Source organism: Balaenoptera physalus (genome assembly GCF_965194825.1).
Source record: "Balaenoptera physalus genome assembly, chromosome: 6".
NCBI classification, from domain to species: Eukaryota; Metazoa; Chordata; class Mammalia; order Artiodactyla; family Balaenopteridae; genus Balaenoptera; species Balaenoptera physalus.
The window spans coordinates 47,736,595-47,755,278 of NC_138885.1; the positions used below are offsets into that span (position 1 = coordinate 47,736,595).

At 37.2% G+C, this 18,684-nt stretch overlaps 1 protein-coding gene across 5 annotated transcripts in view; it reads right to left on the reverse strand.

Annotated features, from left to right (window-relative positions):
- STAM2 (signal transducing adaptor molecule 2) overlaps positions 1 to 18,379 on the reverse strand; it is a 56,995-nt gene extending 38,616 nt beyond the window's left edge. For 2 of the 5 annotated variants that reach the window (XM_082465069.1, XM_082465068.1), the window contains exon 1: positions 18,208 to 18,376. In XM_082465069.1, coding sequence (XP_082321195.1) covers positions 18,208 to 18,247 — 40 coding nt within the window. In that variant the 5' untranslated portion in view covers positions 18,248 to 18,376. Of the gene's footprint in view, positions 1 to 18,207 lie in introns of all 5 variants that reach the window. The other 3 variants (XM_082465071.1, XM_082465070.1, XM_082465072.1) reach the window with 3 other exon arrangements.
- Positions 18,380 to 18,684: the final 305 nt, after the last annotated feature.

Here is an 18,684-nt window from a genome sequence, read left to right on the forward strand (position 1 = left end):
CCACTGCGCAACCAGGGAAGTCCAAGTCTACCCATAAAACTTTTAATAAAATAGGCTTCTTCAGTAATAAAAAAAAAATATTAACTGTAAAAAACAAGAAGGCCCAAAAGAGATCTTTAAAGCTTCTCCTACTATGTTTGAAAATAAAAACTCATGACTGGTCTGCTTTCAACCACGGCAGAATATCTGGTACCAGATTTGCTATTCTACCGAAAACAAGGATAAAACTGGCCAAAATATACAAAGCAACTGTGTTCAGGAAATGAATAACAGGTGGTGCACATCTGAGATCTTTGAGGGAAGGGAAATATGAAGTGAGCCTCTCGATGGCCCCAGTGTTCTGCCTGGGAACACTTTCCTGTCCCAACACAAGGAGGACTAGCCCAAATAAAGCAGCTAGGAAACAGAGAGCAGATTTCTGAGCACAGGGATTTAATCGTGGGTCCTCGTTGGCCAAGGGCTATGCTATACACACCCACACCCACATCCACACAGGGTGAGGCTCTATGAGGTCTAGCACAGATCACCTACTATGAGGCTGAAAGGTTGTGAAATGCAAGGAGTCTTTTGAAGTTCCTGACTGTTACGGACTGAATGTCTGTGTCCCCACAAAATTCACACCTTGAAGCTCTAACCCCCAGCATTGCTGTAGTTGGAGACTAGACGCTAAAGAAGTAATTCAGGTGAAATGAGGTCATAAGGTCGAAGCCCTGATCCAAGAGAATTAGTGTCCTCATAAGAAGAGACACCAGAGAGCTCACTGTCTTTCCTCACATGCACAAAGACGAGGTCATGTGAGGACACAGTGAGAATGCAGCCATCTGCAACCCAAGGGGAGAGACCTCACCAGACACCAACCCTGCTGGGACCTTGACCTTGGACTTCCAGTTGCCAGAACTGTGAGAAAGCAAATTTCTGTTACTTGGCTACCTAGTCTATGGTATTTTGCTATGGCAGCCCAAGCAGACTAATACTCCACCCAACTAAAGTAGAGAGAACATTTCAGGCTATCAGTTGAAACCCCCAAAAGGCTAAAACACCTTAGGAGTAAAGGTACCCGAGAATTTAGTATAATTTTGAAATAGGCCTACCTCACAAAGAAAACCAAGCCAGACAAAAACCTAAAAGATTCTCCAATAATACAACTACCTGACAGAACAAAATTCAACGCTCTTTTAAAGGAAGACAACATAATCTAACCTCCTTACAAAGAATAAGGAGTGACCAGCATAATATAAAAAAACACTTGATGTGCAAAAAAGTGTCCCACAATCAAGATAAAAATAATCAATACGAAAGACAGCATAATCCAAATGGTAGAATTAGCAAAAAAGTACTTGAAAGCAGGTATTATATATTTTTTTCAAGAACTTAAAGCGAACGATGGTCATAATAAGTAAACAGATGATGAGTGCCCAGCAGAAAAATAGAAACTATAAAAATAGAATAATATACCTTAAAAACCATAATTCAAAAAGAGACATGTACCACAGTGTTCACTGCAGCACTATTTACAACAGACAAGACATGGAACCAACCTAAATGTCCATCGACAGATGAATGGATAAGTAAGATGTGGCACATATATACAGTGGAATATTACTCAGCCATAAAAAGAAACGAAACTGAGTTATTTGTAGTGACGTGGATGGACCTAGAGTCTATCACACAGAGTGAGGTAAGTCAGAAAGAGGAAAACAAATACCATATGCTAATGCATATATATGGAATCTAAAAAAAAAAAAAAAAAAAAAGGTATTGATGAATCTGCAGGGCAGGAATAAAGACGTAGACATAGAGAATGGACTTGAGGACACGGGGTGGGGGGGAAGCTGGGGCAAAGTGAGAGTAGCATCGACATATATACACTACCGAATGTAAAATAGTTAGCTAGTGGGAAGCAACAGCATAGCACAGGGAGATCAGCTCGGTGCTTTGTGATGACCTAGACACGTGGGATAGGGAGGATGGGAGGGAGACTCAAGAAGGAGGGGATATGGGGACATATGTATGCATATGGCTGATTCACTTTGGTGTACAACAGAAACTAACACAGTATTGTGAAGCAATTATAGTCCAATAAAGATCTATTTTAAAAAATGGAATACCTAGAACTGAAGATACAACATCTAAACTAAAATATTTCACTGAATGGGCTTAAAACAGATTGAAGACTGCAGAAAGAATCAGTGGAGAAAACTTGCACAAGCCTCTTAGATCTACCAGAGGGCAGACACAGAAGGAAGAAGAACTACAGTTCTGCAGCCTGTGGAACAAAAACCACATTCACAGAAAGACAGACAAAATGAAAGGCAGAGGGCTATGTACCAGATGAAGGAACAAGATAAAACCCCAGAAAAACAACTAAATGGAGTGGAGATAGGAAACTTTCCAAAAAAAGAATTCAGAATAATGATAGTGAAGATGATCCAGGACCTCGGAAAAAGAATTGAGGCAAGGATCGAGACGATGCAAGAAATATTTAACAAAGATCTAGAAGAATTAAAGAACAAACTAACAGAAATGAACAACACAATAACTGAAATGAAAAATACACTAGAAGGACTCAATAGCAGAATAACTGAGGCAGAAGAACAGATAAGTGACCTGGAAGACAGAATGGTGGAATTCACTGCTGTGGAACAGAATAAAGACAAAAGAATGAAAAGAAATAAAGACAGCCTAAGAGACCTCTGGGACAACATTAAACGCAACAACATGCGCATTATAGGGGTCCCAGAAGGAGAAGAGAGAGAGAAAGGACCAGAGAAAATATTTGAAGAGATTATAGTCGAAAACTTCCCTAACATGGGAAAGGAAATAGCCACCCAAGTCCAGGAAGCGCAGAGAGTCCCATACAGGATAAACCCAAGGAGAAACACGCCGAGACACATAGTAATCAAAGTGGCAAAAATTAAAGACAAAGAAAAATTATTGAAAGTAGCAAGGGAAAAATGACAAATAACATACAAGGGAACTCCCATAAGGTTAACAGCTGATTTCTCAGCAGAAACTCTACAAGCCAGAAGGGAGTGGCATGATTTACTTAAAGTGATGAAAGGGAAGAACCTACAACCAAGATTACTCTACCCAGCAAGGATCTCATTTAGATTTGATGGAGAAATCAAAAGCTTTACAGACAAGCAAAAGCTAAGAGAATTCAGCACCACCAAACCAGCTCTACAACAAATGTTAAAGGAACTTCTCTAAGTGGGAAACACAAGAGAAGAAAAGGACCTACAAAAACAAACCCAAAACAATTAAGAAAATGGTCATAGGAACATACATATCGATAATTACCTTAAACGTGAATGCATTAAATGCTCCAGCCAAAAAACACGGGTTTGCTGAATGGATACAAAAACAAGACCCATATATATGCTGTTTACAAGAGACCCACTTCAGACCTAGGGACACATACAGACTGAAAGTGAGGGGATGGAAAAAGATATTCCATGCAAATGGAAATCAAAAGAAAGCTGGAGTAGCTATACTCATATCAGATAAAATAGACTTTAAAATAAAGAATGTTACAAGAGACAAGGAAGGACATTACATAATGATCAAGGGATCAATCCAAGAAGAAGATATAACAATTATAAATATATATGCACCCAACATGGGAGCACCTCAATACATAAGGCAACTGCTAACAGCTATAAAAGAGGAAACTGACAGTAGCACAATAACAGTGGGGGACTTTAACACCTCACTTACACCAATGGCTAGATCATCCAAAATGAAAATAAATAAGGAAACAGAAGCTTTAAATGACACAATAGACCAGATAGATTTAATTGATATTTATAGGACATTCCATCCAAAAACAGCAGATTACACGTTCTTCTCAAGTGTGCACGGAACATTCTCCAGGATAGATCACATCTTGGGTCACAAATCAAGCCTCAGTAAATTTAAGAAAACTGAAATCATATCAAGCATCTTTTCTGACCACAACACTATGAGACTAGAAATGAATTACAGGGAAAAAAACGGAAAAAACACAAACACATGGAGGCTAAACAATACATTACTAAATAACCAAGAGATCACTGAAGAAATCAAAGAGGAAATTAAAAAATACCTAGAGACAAATGACAATGAAAACACGACGACCCAAAACCTATGGGATGCAGCAAAAGCAGTTCTAAGAGGGAAGTTTATAGCTATACAAGCCTACCTAAAGAAACAAGAAAAATCTCAAGTAAACAATCTAACCTTACACCTAAAGAAACTAGAGAAAGAAGAACAAACAAAACCCAAAGTTAGCAGAAGGAAAGAAATCATAAAGATCAGAGCGGAAATAAATGAAATAGAAACAAAGAAAACAATAGCAAAGATCAATAAAACTAAAAGCTGGTTCTTTGAGAAGATAAACAAAATTGATAAGCCATTAGCCAGATTCATCAAGAAAAAGAGTGAGGGACTCAAATCAATCAAATTAGAAATGAAAAAGGAGAAGTTACAACAGACACCGCAGAAATACAAAGCATCCTAAGAGACTACTACAAGCAACTTTATGCCAATAACATGGACAACCTGGAAGAAATGGACAAATTCTTAGAAAGGTATAACCTTCCAAGACTGAACCAGGAAGAAGCAGAAAATATGAACACACCAATCACAAGTAATGAAATTGAAACTGTGATTAAAAATCTTCCAACAAACAGAAGTCCAGGACCAGATGGCTTCACAGGTGAATTCTATCAAACATTTAGAGAAGAGCTAACACCTATCCTTCTCAAACTCTTCCAAAAAATTGCAGAGGAAGGAACACTCCCAAACTCATTCTATGAGGCCACCATCACCCTAATACCAAAACCAGACAAAGACACTACAAAAAAAGAAAATTACAGACCAATATCACTGATGAATATAGATGCAAAAATCCTCAACAAAATACTAGCAAACAGAATCCAACAACACATTAAAAGGATCATACACCACGATCAAGTGGGATTTATCCCAGGGATGCAAGGATTCTTCAATATATGCAAATCAATCAATGTGATACACCATAGTAACAAATTGAAGAATAAAAACCATATGATCATCTCAATAGATGCAGAAAAAGCTTTTGACAAAATTCAACACCCATTTATGATAAAAACGCTCCAGAAAGTGGGCATAGAGGGAACTTTCCTCAACATAATAAAGGCCATATATGACAAACCCACAGCAAACATCATTCTCAATGGTGAAAAACTGAAAGCATTTCCTCTAAGATCAGGAACAAGACAAGGATGTCCACTCTCACCACTATTATTCAATATAGTTCTGGAAGTCCTAGCCACAGCAATCAGAGAAGAAAAAGAAATAAAAGGAATACAAATTGGAAAAGAAGAAGTAAAACTGTCACTGTTTGCAGATGATATGATACTATACATAGAGAATCCTAAAACTGCCACCAGAAAACTGCTAGAGCTAATTAATGAATATGGTAAAGTTGCAGGATACAAAATTAATGCACAGAAATCTCTTGCATTCCTATACACTAATGATGAAAAATCTGAAAGAGAAATTATGGAAACACTCCCATTTACCATTGCAACAAAAAGAATAAAATACCTAGGAATAAACCTACCTAGGGAGACAAAAGACCTGTATGCAGAAAACTATAAGACACTGATGAAAGAAATTAAAGATGATACCAACAGATGGAGAGATATACCATGTTCTTGGATTGGAAGAATCAACATTGTGAAAATGACTATACTACCCAAAGCAATCTACAGATTCAATGCAATCCCTATCAAATTACCAATGGCATTTTTTATGAAGCTGGAACAAATCATCTTAAAATTTGTATGGAGACACAAAAGACCCCGAATAGCCAAAGCAGTCTTGAGGGAAAAAAAAGGAGCTGGAGGAATCAGACTCCCTGACTTCAGACTCTACTACAAAGCTGCAGTAATCAAGACAATATGGTACTGGCACAAAAACAGAAACATAAATCAATGGAACAAGATAGAAAGCCCAGAGGTAAACCCACGCACCTATGGTCAACTAATCTATGACAAAGGAGGCAAAGATATACAATGGAGAAAAGACAGTCTCTTCAATAAGTGGTGCTGGGAAAACTGGACAGCTACATGTAAAAGAATGAAATTAGAACACTCCCTAACACCATACACAAAAATAAATGCAAAATGGATTGGAGACCTAAATGTAAGACCGGACACTATAAAACTCTTAGAGGAAAACATAGGAAGAACACTCTTTGACATCAATCACAGCAAGATCTTTTTTGATCCACCTCCTAGAGTAATGGAAATAAAAACAAAAATAAACAAATGGGACCTAATGAAACTTCAAAGCTTTTGCACAGCAAAGGAAACCATAAACAAGACGAAAAGACAACCCTCAGAATGGGAGAAAATATTTGCAAACGAATCAACGGACAAAGGATTAATCTCCAAAATATATAAACAGCTCATTCAGCTCAATATTAAAGAAACAAACACCCCAATCCAAAAATGGGCAGAAGACCTAAATAGACATCTCTCCAAAGAAGACATACAGACGGCCACGAAGCACATAAGAAGATGCTCAACATCACTAATTATTAGAGAAATGCAAATCAAAACTACAATGAGGTATCACCTCACACCAGTTAGAATGGGCATCATCAGAAAATCTACAAAAAACAAATGCTGGAGAGGGTGTGGAGAAAAGGGAAGCCTCTTGCACTGTTGGTGGGAATGTAAATTGATACAGCCACTATGGAGAACAATATGGAGGTTCCTTAAAAAACTAAAAATAGAATTACCATATGACCCAGCAATCCCACTACTGGGCATATACCCAGAGAAAACCGTAATTTAAAAAGACACATGCACCTGAATGTTCATTGCAGCACTATTTACAATAGCCAGGTCATGGAAACAACCTAAATGCCCATCAACAGACGAATGGATAAAGAAGTTGTGGTACATATATACAATGGAATATTACTCAGCCATAAAAAGGAACGAAATTGAGTCATTTGTAGAGACGTGGATGGATCTAGAGACTGTCATACAGAGTGAAGTCAGTCAGAAAGAGAAAAACAAATATCATATATTAACGCATGTATGTGGAACCTAGAAAAATGGTACAGATGAGCCGGTTTGCAGGGCAGAAGTTGAGACACAGATGTAGAGAATGGACATATGGACACCAAGGGGGGAATACTGCGGTGGTGTGCTGAATTGGGCGATTGGGACTGACATGTATACACTGATGTGTATAAAATTGATGACTAATAAGAACCTGCAGTAGAAACAAACAAACAAACAAAACAACTAATACTAAACTTTCATTGGGTTATTTGTATGGAAATATATTAATATAAATGTTTCAGACATTACATGACATTTCTAAAAATCTTATATGTTCTGGTATAATGCTGTAAGTCATAATCTTAGTTATTACTTTAAAATGTATATCTCAGAAATAACTAATTTTCTTGTCAACTGCATTATTATGAACTTTCATCAAATCTTTAACCGTGGTCATTTTTAAGTCTTTTGTCATTTACAGACAGTTCTGGGTGTAGTCTGATGCTTTTGTAAATATGTTCCTATAAAAGGGTTTCATCTTCAGGAAATTCATGGAAAAGACTCTGACAAGTACAGGTTTCTGGTAACTGACTGTACTGCTGAACTGAATGAATAAGCATTTTCAGAACTCTAATGAAAAACTGATGAGCTCATAAAAGTGCTAACAAAAGATCAAGATGAAAAAAAAAATTAATTACATGGGACTGAGTGAACTGATGAGGATGAGTATAATTTTTGTGACTTTCTGTTTGAATTTAAAAAAAGAAAAAATCCCACAAGGACTCAGAGGCAAAGAATATACAAATCAAGTTTCACTGCAAAGTAAAGGAGCTGTTACAGTGGAGGATTACTGGACTGAATGTCAATATTATGACATAGTATGAGTGTGTTTCATGTTTGGTAATTGCAATCATTGTTGCTTTTGTTGTGGTCATCCATGTACAATGCTTGGTGTCAGTCTATTTATCTCTTGTAAAAATAAAATACAGAGTGTGAAAAAAAAAAGCATGCCTGTCCCACACTCTTGATATGTGTGTGTGTGTGTGTGTGTGTGTGTGTGTTTGTGTGTATGTGTATGTATAAATTTTGTTGAGAGACTACTAAATTGCTAAACACTGGAAATGCACAGATAAGTAATGATTTATCATATGCATATTGCTTCTTATAACAGTATTAAAGATATATTTTAAAATTGACAAAAAAAAAAAAAGAAATGCAAATCAAAACTACAATGAGGTATCACCTCACACCAGTTAGAATGGGCATCATCAGAAAATCTACAAAAAACAAATGCTGGAGAGGATGTGGAGAAAAGGGAACCCTCTTGCACTGTTGGTGGGAATGTAAATTGATACAGCCACTATGGAGAACAGTATGGAGGTTCCTTAAAAAACTAAAAATAGAATTACCATATGATCCAGCAATCCCATTACTGGGCATATACCCAGAGAAAACCATAATTCAAAAAGACACGTGCACCCCAATGTTCACTGCAGCACTATTTACAATAGCCAGGTCATGGAAGCAACCTAAATGCCCATCGACAGACGAATAGATAAAGAAGTTGTGGTACATATATACAATGGAATATAACTCAGCCATAAAAAGGAACGAAACTGGGTCATTTGTAGAGACGTGGATAAACCTAGAGACTGTCTTACAGAGTGAAGTAAGCCAGAAAGAGAATAACAAATATCGCATATTAACGCATATATGTGGAACCTAGAAAAATGGTACAGATGAACTGGTTTGCAGGGCAGAAGCTGAGACACAGATGTAGAGAACAAACGTATGGACACCAAGGGGGGAAAGCGGTGGGGGGGTGGTGGTGGTGGTGTGATGAATTGGGCGATTGGGATTGACATGTATACACTGATGTGTATAAAATGGATGACTAATAAGAACCTGCTGTACAAAAAAATAAATGAAAATTTAAAAAAAAAAGTGATCCTTACTCAAAAGTTAATTTAGCATGGGAAAGAAAACACATAAGCACAATCTATGGTAAATTAAAATGACTACTCAATGTTTGAAGAATGAATGAATGAGCAAGTGAATGAATGCAGTTAAGTCAAAAGTCCTAATTGTCAACTACTATGGGATGTGTTCATATACAGTTTTGAATAATGGAGGAAACGGTTGTCATTTGGTAAAAAAAGAAAGTTTCAGTATTATACAGTCAATATAACCTCAGATACAAACCTGAACAGGTAAAAAAAAAAAAAAAGAAAAAAGAAAAGAGAGTTAGTGAACATGAAGAAAAGTCAACAGAAGTTATCAAATTTGAAGAACAGAGAAAAAAGATTGAAGAAAACTGAAGAGTCTCAGTATATTAATTTTTTAAACTTTCTATGTAACAAATGCAAATTAGTGGTTTAAAACACCACCCATTATTAGCTCATAGTTCTGTAGTTCAAAATCTAAGCAGGCTCAGTTGGGCTCTATGCTCAGGTTATTACAGACTTGTTGCTGGGGAATTGTTGTTAATTAAGTAACACATGGTAACTAAATTCATGCATGTTGGAATTATGTAAAGTGAAGACTGCCTGTACATTAAAGCAGAGTTTAAATATTTCTTCAAATGTGCACAAAACTACCAACACCTAGAAATAATCTAGGACAACAGACTCAGTGTGTTCTCTGCATACACTGTATTTGTATTAGATCAAACGTAATAGCCAATCACACGGACATTAACAGTCACAACATATAATTAAGACTATAACAGAAAGTAACATAAAATTTTATTATAATTAGGATACTATATATCAATATCTTGGGCTATGACTAAAGCAATGCTTAGATCTTAAAGGAAAAATGACTTCTTATGTATTAATTTTAAACAATTATTTTTATACCTTAAAACTATAGTAGAAGAACAGGGGAAAACTGGCAAAAAAAAAAAAAAAAAAAAAAAAGAATTTTTTTTTTTTTTTCCAGAAGAAGAAATAAACTAGAAAATGGAAAGCAAGTAAATAAGTAAAATTCATTTTGGTATCTAACAGGAAAGCACAGCTGACAGCTTTTACTAAAGATATAAAAATGCTTTTTCTTTGTACCAATTCATTATAAATTAAATAATTATTTGAAAATACAGAACAGCCAATTTTTTCTAGTTTATAAATCTTACATGTTTACACTATTAAAATAATACATATTTGTTATTAAATTTCTAGACCACACAATTCTTCTGTAGTTAAATTTAAATTAAAATATTTAAATGTCCAATACTTCAAACTGACAGATTATATTTCACTGCTTCTCTGACTCCAATGACAACAACCACACTTAGCATTTTAGAGTACTTAGGTTCAACATACATTTTCTCATTTAATCCTCCTCCCCATTTAATGCTTTGATTTGTTTGGGTAAAATTTTTATTGATACAAATCTTCAGTTTACTCTGGGGAAAGCAATAATATAAATTCTACTTTTCCTAAAATGAAAGCCTACTTACAGCTCTGAGTAATGAATGATAGGTAATAATTAATTAAAAAACAATAACAAGGATTTCCCTGGTGGCACAGTGGTTAAGAACCCGCCTGCCAATGCAGGGGACACAGGTTCGAGCCCTGGTCCGGGAAGATCCCACATGCCACGGAGCAACTAAGCCTCATGCGCCACAACTACTAAGCCTGCACTCTAGAACCTGCGAGCCACAACTACTGAGCCCATGTGCCACAACTACTGAAGCCTGCACACCTAGAGCCCATGCTCTGCAACAAAGAGAAGCCACTGCAATGAGAAGCCCGCACACTGCAATGAAGAGTAGCCCCCACTCGCCGCAACTAGAGGAAGCCTGTGCGCAGCAACGAAGACCCAACACAGCCAAAAATAAATAAATTAATTAATTAAAAAAGAAAAAAACAATAACAAGTAATAGTTTCAAAGTATTTTACATATGCTAAACTACTTACATTGAATCCAATGAAGATGCCCCATTTCATAGATGAGGAAACTGAGACAGAAAAGTAACTAGCACAAGATCATACAGCTAGTAAATAGTAAAAGAGGGATTTCAGTCTAGGCAGTCTGGCTCAGGGCATATTTTATATTAAACTGCCTCTTGGGTGCAATTTCTGTTCAAAACTGCTAAATTAACTCTTTCAACAAGTTAGTTTTCAGTTTCTCTATGCATGAACATTTTAAACATACTGAATAGGACAAATGCAAGATCAACTCTTGTTTATAAGAAAAGCATCAGACACAATGCCACGCTTAACTCCATTTACTGCATCATTTACTAACACAATGTACATATTTAAGAACTTCTTGCTCTGGTGGAATACAGAAGAGTGATTGCTACTCTTTTTCATTTCACATGTTACCACCAACATTTGTGGGGGGACTAGGAAAAGTTTAGAGAGTTAGGCAGATAGGAAAAAGGAAGAAAAAAAATCAAAATCATCTTTTACTTCCTTCTAATATTGTAAATCATCTATTTAAAAGGTAAAAGGTCTAGGGTCAGCCTTTACATTCCTACAAGTTCACTTTCTTCTTGTCTGATACTCCCAAGATGCCCTCTGTAATCCTGTTCATTGAGAGCCATACCCCCTCCCAACTCCACAGAACAGGCAAGCTCATTTCTACAAACACCCTTACATTACGGAACAGGGCAGAAGAATAAATGTAGTAAGTATAATTTCTATTTTAACAGACCTATCTGGAAGCTTCACATGCAAGACACTTAATAATAGCTGGGGAAAAGGAAAAATGAATCTCAAAGTAGCCACTAACATGCCAAAACATCACAGATGGAGAATCAAAAGCAGTTAGGTTGGGCAGATGACCACACAACCTCTGCAGACTGAGGACATCATTATGCACATGTGGAGTACACACGTCACCCATTAACACGGAAGACCCATTAACACTGAAGACCCACCTTCTCTAATCCCAGCTCTGAAACTTACATACTAGCTTAAGGTTGCTAGGTAGTTCACCTCAGCTCTGACTCAAATCTGAATCCATGTTCTCATCTGTAAAATGGAAATTAAAATTGCTGCCACGCTTAAAAGAGGAGTTGTGAAAATTAAGTGAAAAGAAAACTGGGTGAAAAACTTAAACAGATATTTCAAAAAAGAGAATATTAATTTAGTGAATAACTATATTAAAGATTAGATAAATAAATACTTATTAAAGTCACAAAGAGATGCCACTAGAATGGCTAAAATTCTTAAAATTACACCACCATGTACCAACAAATTTTTTATATGAAATTGAAGTAATATGAGCTAAGAATAAGTAGGTGGCAGCTTCAAAATGTCAATAATTTTCAGGGGGCAGTGTCTGATATCTGTCATATAGACCTTCTTAGGTTCAACCCCTGTACTCAATACAAACATTTATTCACTATCAAGTAAAGTTACAGAGCCTAATAAGGCAATAATATTTAAAAAAAAAAAAGTTCTTTCCCTTTATCTTCCACCTCAAGGGACAGTAGTAGTATGTGTATATTTACTTGTAGAAAAATCATCCTCTTGCTCTCTTACCTAACTTTACAATTACACTTGACCCTTGAATAACATGGGTTTGAACTGCAGAGATCCACTTAATATGCCGATTTTTAAAAATAACTATATTGGAAAAATTTTTGGAGATTTGTAACAATTAGAAAAAACTTGCAGACAAAGCGGGTAGCCTAGAAATATCAAAAAAATTAAGAAAAAAGCATGTCATGAATTGTATAAAATATATGTAGATAAACACATAACACACAAAACATGTTAACTGACTGTTATCAGTAAGGCTTCCAGTCAACAGTAGGCTATTAGTAGTTAAGTTTTGGGGGAGTCAAAAGTTAATACATGGATTTTCAACTGTGCAGGGGGTCAGCACCCCTAACCCCCCGAGTTATTCAAGGGTCAACTATATAATCTAAGTAAGATTAGAACTAAATATTATTATCAGGAAATAAAAAGTGTATTATTAACTATCAACATCATCAGTGCATATGAATCAAAAATATAAACTACAATGTCTTCTCAAATCCTAAAAGAACATAAAAGAAATTCCCTTTTATGATTTTACTAATCTGATAATAAACCCATATCAAAGAAAAAAGGCCAAAAACAGCTAAAAGTGTCAAAATAAAGAAAAACAAGACAGGGGGCTTGCCCTACCACCTATAAAGGCCACTGACATTAGAAGGTGGTATTGGTACAGGATAGATAGAGAACAGTGTAGAACAGACAGCACAGACACAGACCTCATACAAGGAAAGGGATTTACTATATGAAGGAGAAAGTGCTCCAAACTAGTGGCGGAAGGATAGATAATTCAATAAATGGTGATTAGGCAATTGATAATTGTCTGTTGTGAATTGACTATCCAATCAAATCTCTCCTTAGACCTTACATAAAGACCAAGTCCAGGTGGACTAAAGACCTAACTGTGAAAATCAAAACTTCAATAAAACTTTCAGAAGAAAACATGACAAGATCCTTATAGACTCAAGGAGGAGAGAGAGCTTTTCTTGAACAAGAAAAATAAAATCAAGGGAGAAAGACAGTATTACTAAACTGAAACTTCAATCTTCTTAACAATAAAAGGCAGCACAAACAAAAAGAAGCAACAGACAAGAATATATATTTGCAATTCACATAAACAACAAAAGATTAGTAGAGAACGCATGTGGAACTTTAAAAATCAATAAGAAAAAATAATCCAACAGAATAGTAAGTACATGAAAGTAATGAGCAGGCAATTTATACAAAAAGAAAACAGACTGACCAAGAGACATATGAAAAGATGCTCAACTGCAATGAAGCTGAAATAAATTGAAAACAATGCCCTATTTCACACCCATCAAATTGGCATAAATTTTAAAATCTGACAATACCCAGCGTTAGTGAGACTGTGGAACAACAGGGACTTCACTTACACTGCTGGTGGGAGTAAAATCTCCCACAAACACTTAGAAGAACAATTCTGTATTATTTAACATTTTGCAACTTTGCACTATATGCATTTTTAAAAAAGAATTCCTCTTCAAGATACAATCCCTTGAGAATCTCTCACTCTTGTGAAGAAGAAAATGTGGATAATAACTTTCACTGCAGTGTTGTCTGTAATAGCAAAAAACTGCAAAAAACTTCATGTTCACTAATAGGAGAACGGGTTAAAAAAATGTGGAATATCACATAGCTCTTAAAATTAATGAACTAAAGCTACAAACATCAACATGAATAACTCACAAAAAATGCTAAATGACAAGCTGCAAATGACTACAGAGAGTATTATTTTTTATGAAGTTTAAAAACATGCAATACAATACATATAGTATATTTGCATGTATAGTATATACTATAAAATAGACTTTTTTATCTTTTTAGAGTGTTTAACTCTGAGAAGAGAGGAAAAAGAATAGTATCAGGTAGCTAATAAATAAAAGTAATAATTTCCACTGTATCTTGAATGTTTTCTTTAAAAAAAAAAAAAAGAATGAAGTGTGGCAAAATGTTAGGACTTGACAGAGGTGACTGATAGGAATAGGAGTTTATGTTATATTCTGTACTTTATGCTAAAAATTTTTCATCGCTTAAAAAATTACAAAATATATCAAAATTTGTAACTATTTTAATTAGGACTAGGTATTAGGATTTTTGGTACCATGTAAGCAAAAGAAAGTATAGGAAAAAAACTGGCTGTTACAGCTGTCATTCTCACCTAAAACCAAATTTTTTTTTAATTTTAATTTTTTGCAACAACCTCATGTGTTCAAGAATTGCCTTAATGACTATGTAAATGTAATATATTTAAATGTATAAAGTAAATTTGTTCCTTAATGACTATGTAAATGTAATATATTTAAATGTGTAAAGTAAATTGGTACCAGAGTGCCATCAATATCTATTTTTATATTAGGGTTTCATGTAAAATTTCATTGGAGAAAACGATTCCATTACCAAAAACTCCAAACTACTCACTGTCAAGTTATTTGACCACAACACAAGCCAAAGACATAGCAATGCATGCATTCAAATTTTACTTGGAAAAGTCTCCTTTTAAGATAAAGTTCATATTTCAATCCACTGTGTGAAAAGAGTTTTTGTAGAAGTAGAATTTGAGCTCAGCTCTGTGGGACACAAGCAAGTTTATCTTTAAGGAAGGAGATACCAAGTATTGCTGAAAAAAGCAAAAATCTATCAGTGAATAGTAGTAAATGGCACAGAGACAGAAACTGGAAAGAAAGATTGCCTGGCTTGAGTGATGAGAAAAAAGACATGCAAATAAGAACTGGAGTTACGGAGCAGAAGAGACAGTCATGAGTCAGGAATCAATGTCATGAGACTGGAAAAATCGGTACAGGATGTAAGGAAATGACATCTGCCCTTTTAACACTACCACTAAATCTTCCTATTGTGGCTCTGTCCCTCATGTTTTACTTTCTCCTTGGAATCTCCTAAAAAGGCTGCCCCAAACAGGCTCTCTACCTTAGGAAACCTACACTCCCCTTCAAGATAAGAATCAGGGCTGGGATGAGGGGGAATGTGTGTGGGTATTTTCTCTTTTTTTCTCAGCACAGCTTCAAAGGAATTTTATTCAACAAAACAAACAATAAACCCATATTAGAAGAAATCCAATAAATATTTAAAGAGCTCTAATGCTACCATACCTAGCATACCCTTCAGGATTTGTAGGTTCTGACTCCAAGAAAAAAAATGAGGAACTTGCCAGAGTTCCTTACCTCCTAGCCTTTGGCCGGCTACCATCTGACAAGTCATATACCATCATCAGCTAATCAGTGCCTTCCTAGACATCTTGAGTCACTACAGCCTTTTCTCAGAGTCTCAGGGTCTGAGAAAAGGATTTCTTCCCCACATGAACGATGTCAGAAACACTGTTCACCCTCTGATGAGACTGCACCGACCAAAGGAATGTAGTTTCAACTTTACAGTTAATTATAAAATGACCAAACCATACATATAGTAAGAGATGGTCACTTCCTGCAGGTGTAAGTGCTATCAGGAAAGCAGGGGAAGAGAGAGGATAGTGTCAACAGTTTTACAAATAAAGTGTCTGCCTGAAGGTCCTTGTCTTCTCTTCAGGGAAGATGACTGTTTTAAATAGAGGGAGAATGTAAAGCATCTCCTGTATTTCTAGTATCGTAATATGGTGCGAAAAATACAATTATCTTTTTATGTGTGTATGAGTCCTCCATTAGATTGAGAGTTCCTTGAGGGGACCCAGTTTATTTATTAAATTTGTGCCCCCAAAGTCTGACACACACTGTCTGATGCACAGTAGTCACCCAATGCCTGTTTGGTGAATGAAAGATAAACAAAGCTACGACAAAAAAGAAACAATGGTAATAAAACTCTGACTGAATCAAAGAGAGACGAAAAGGACAATGACACTGCAAAGGAACATTCCTGTGGGCATCTCAAGTTAAACAATGACTTAATCGTCATATTACTTAACTACTGTATTTCAAATTAACAGGGGCTTTAAGTTTTGAAAAGTGCAATATATAATTTTTCTTCTATGATAGACATATAAAGCCAATTTGAAATCCTTAGTATTTCATGCCACTTTTTCTATTAATTCCAACCACTTGCCTAAAAGAGGTTACTATCAAACTTTCTATTTTATCTTTAAACTGCCTTTTGGAAACTGACTTCAGTCAGTCATACTTGAGTTAACAAGTAAGTACTTGAAGCTTTGGCTGATGGCACTGCCCATGAAATAATCTATACACAGTATTTTTGTTTTTTTTTTGTCTGAACAGCATTGCTTCTTTTACTACAGTGTAACTAAACTGTGATCCACTAAACCATGTAGGAACCTCAGGAGACACTGAGGGGCAGGTTTAGAAAAGCAACTTGGCTTACTTTCACCAGAGAAGTTGTCAATCAGAAAACAATGGGCTTCCAGGAAAGATCTCCCTTGAAGAGTTCCACAGGTGTTAAGTTTGAAAATCATTTCTCTTATTCTATTTTGCCTTTTTTTTCCACTATGACAAAATGAAAGTCTTCACAACAATAAAAAGTGAAGGTCTCATTGCAGCAAAGGAAGACATCATTAGGTGTTCCAAAAGCAGACGCTGTGAGCCTCAACATTATGTTTCCTAGATTTATAGCAGTCACCAATATTAAACTACCAAGAAAAAAGTTGAATGAAATCACAGAAACACATATTTGAAGACTATGTAAGGGTCAAAATCTATAAAGTTTTTTAGCTCTCTGCGAATAGAAGGTACTTATACGTCATATTTGACTTCTGAACACACTTTTGGAATCACATAATATACCAAAATAGGGCACTTTCTAGACTTTCCCCATAATTAGAAAATTGTAACTATGAAACAGGTGCAATATTCTGTGATGTGCAATATTCTGTATAACTGGCAATTTGCGGCCATGCGTTTTTTTCATTCCACTAAATCCTAAAACTCTACCTAGAGTTAACTACTGCTACAAAAATATTTACTTTAGCCAGCTTGGTTTACTGTTTTTCTAAAGCCACAAGTTAAGTTCTCATACCCAATCCATCTTTTTCTCACTCCATAGTCACTGACGACCTCCCAAAAAGTTAAACAGGTGTTCTGGACTGTTTTGAAATCCTGGGGTTTTCCTTTTCATACCCTAAGGCAGAACACCTTACAGCACTTGCACTATCCATGGATAGAGTAACACTTCCAACTATCGTAAATAAAGCCTGAAGCCGTGCTATCAGGGATTGGACGCATCGATATATAAGCGAGATAAAATAGGTTCTTCCTATTGAACCGGGGCAAGTTGAAGTCTCTAAGTGTTGAGCTGCCCTAGATAACAAGGTCTGCTGCATCACTTTTAAGCGCGGGGCGGGGGAGTGCGGAGGGGGGGACACAAGACTCAACCAATTCTAGAGGGAGCTGGAAGTTCTGTGTCATCAACTCCGCAATTGCTCAATTAGTCCAGTCTCCAGAGAACCCCAGGCTCCTCCCTATTCCTGTACCTGGCGAGGTGAACGGTCCTCTTTCGCGGTCCCCAACCTCAGGTGGGCTGGAGACACTCCCCAGGCAGCTAGGGCCGCGCCGAGGTTGCCCCCAGAAAAATCCCGGCTGCCAGGCAGCGGCGACGCCGCACCCTCCTTCCCCTTTGCTAGGCTTTCCAGTCCCCGGAGTCGCCACCGCCCACTTTCTAGCACAACAAACAACAGCTTGGGGCCCCGGCCCAGCACTTACCCACATCTTGCTCGAAGTGGTTGGCGGTGAACAGAGACATCTCGCCGGCGCCCGAGCCCTAGTTGCTGCGGTCAGGCTGAGGCTCGGCAGCTGCTCTGGGCTGGGGGACCCACGGCCGCGGCTTCCTAGACGGCTCGGCTCCAGTCGCGTCCGGCACTTCCGCCACCGCACCTGCCCCATTCCTGCCTGACGGGCCAGCACCCGGTCCGCGCTCCGCCCTCGCGCTCCGTCCCGACCTCTCCTCCCGGTATGAGGTCCCACCAGCCGCGGGCATTTTCTCAGCGGCCCTGTAACCGCCGCCCTCCGGGAGGAAGCGGCAGCCCTGATCCGAAGCCCCCGTAGGGGTCAGGCGGCCGCCGAGGCCACCTTTCCATCGCCAGGACCCCGGCAAGCCATGGAGCGGGGGACCTTCAGGGCCGGAAGTCGTCGAGCCTATAACTTGGCGACGCCAGAGGACCGGAAGGTGCAGTGCCGGCG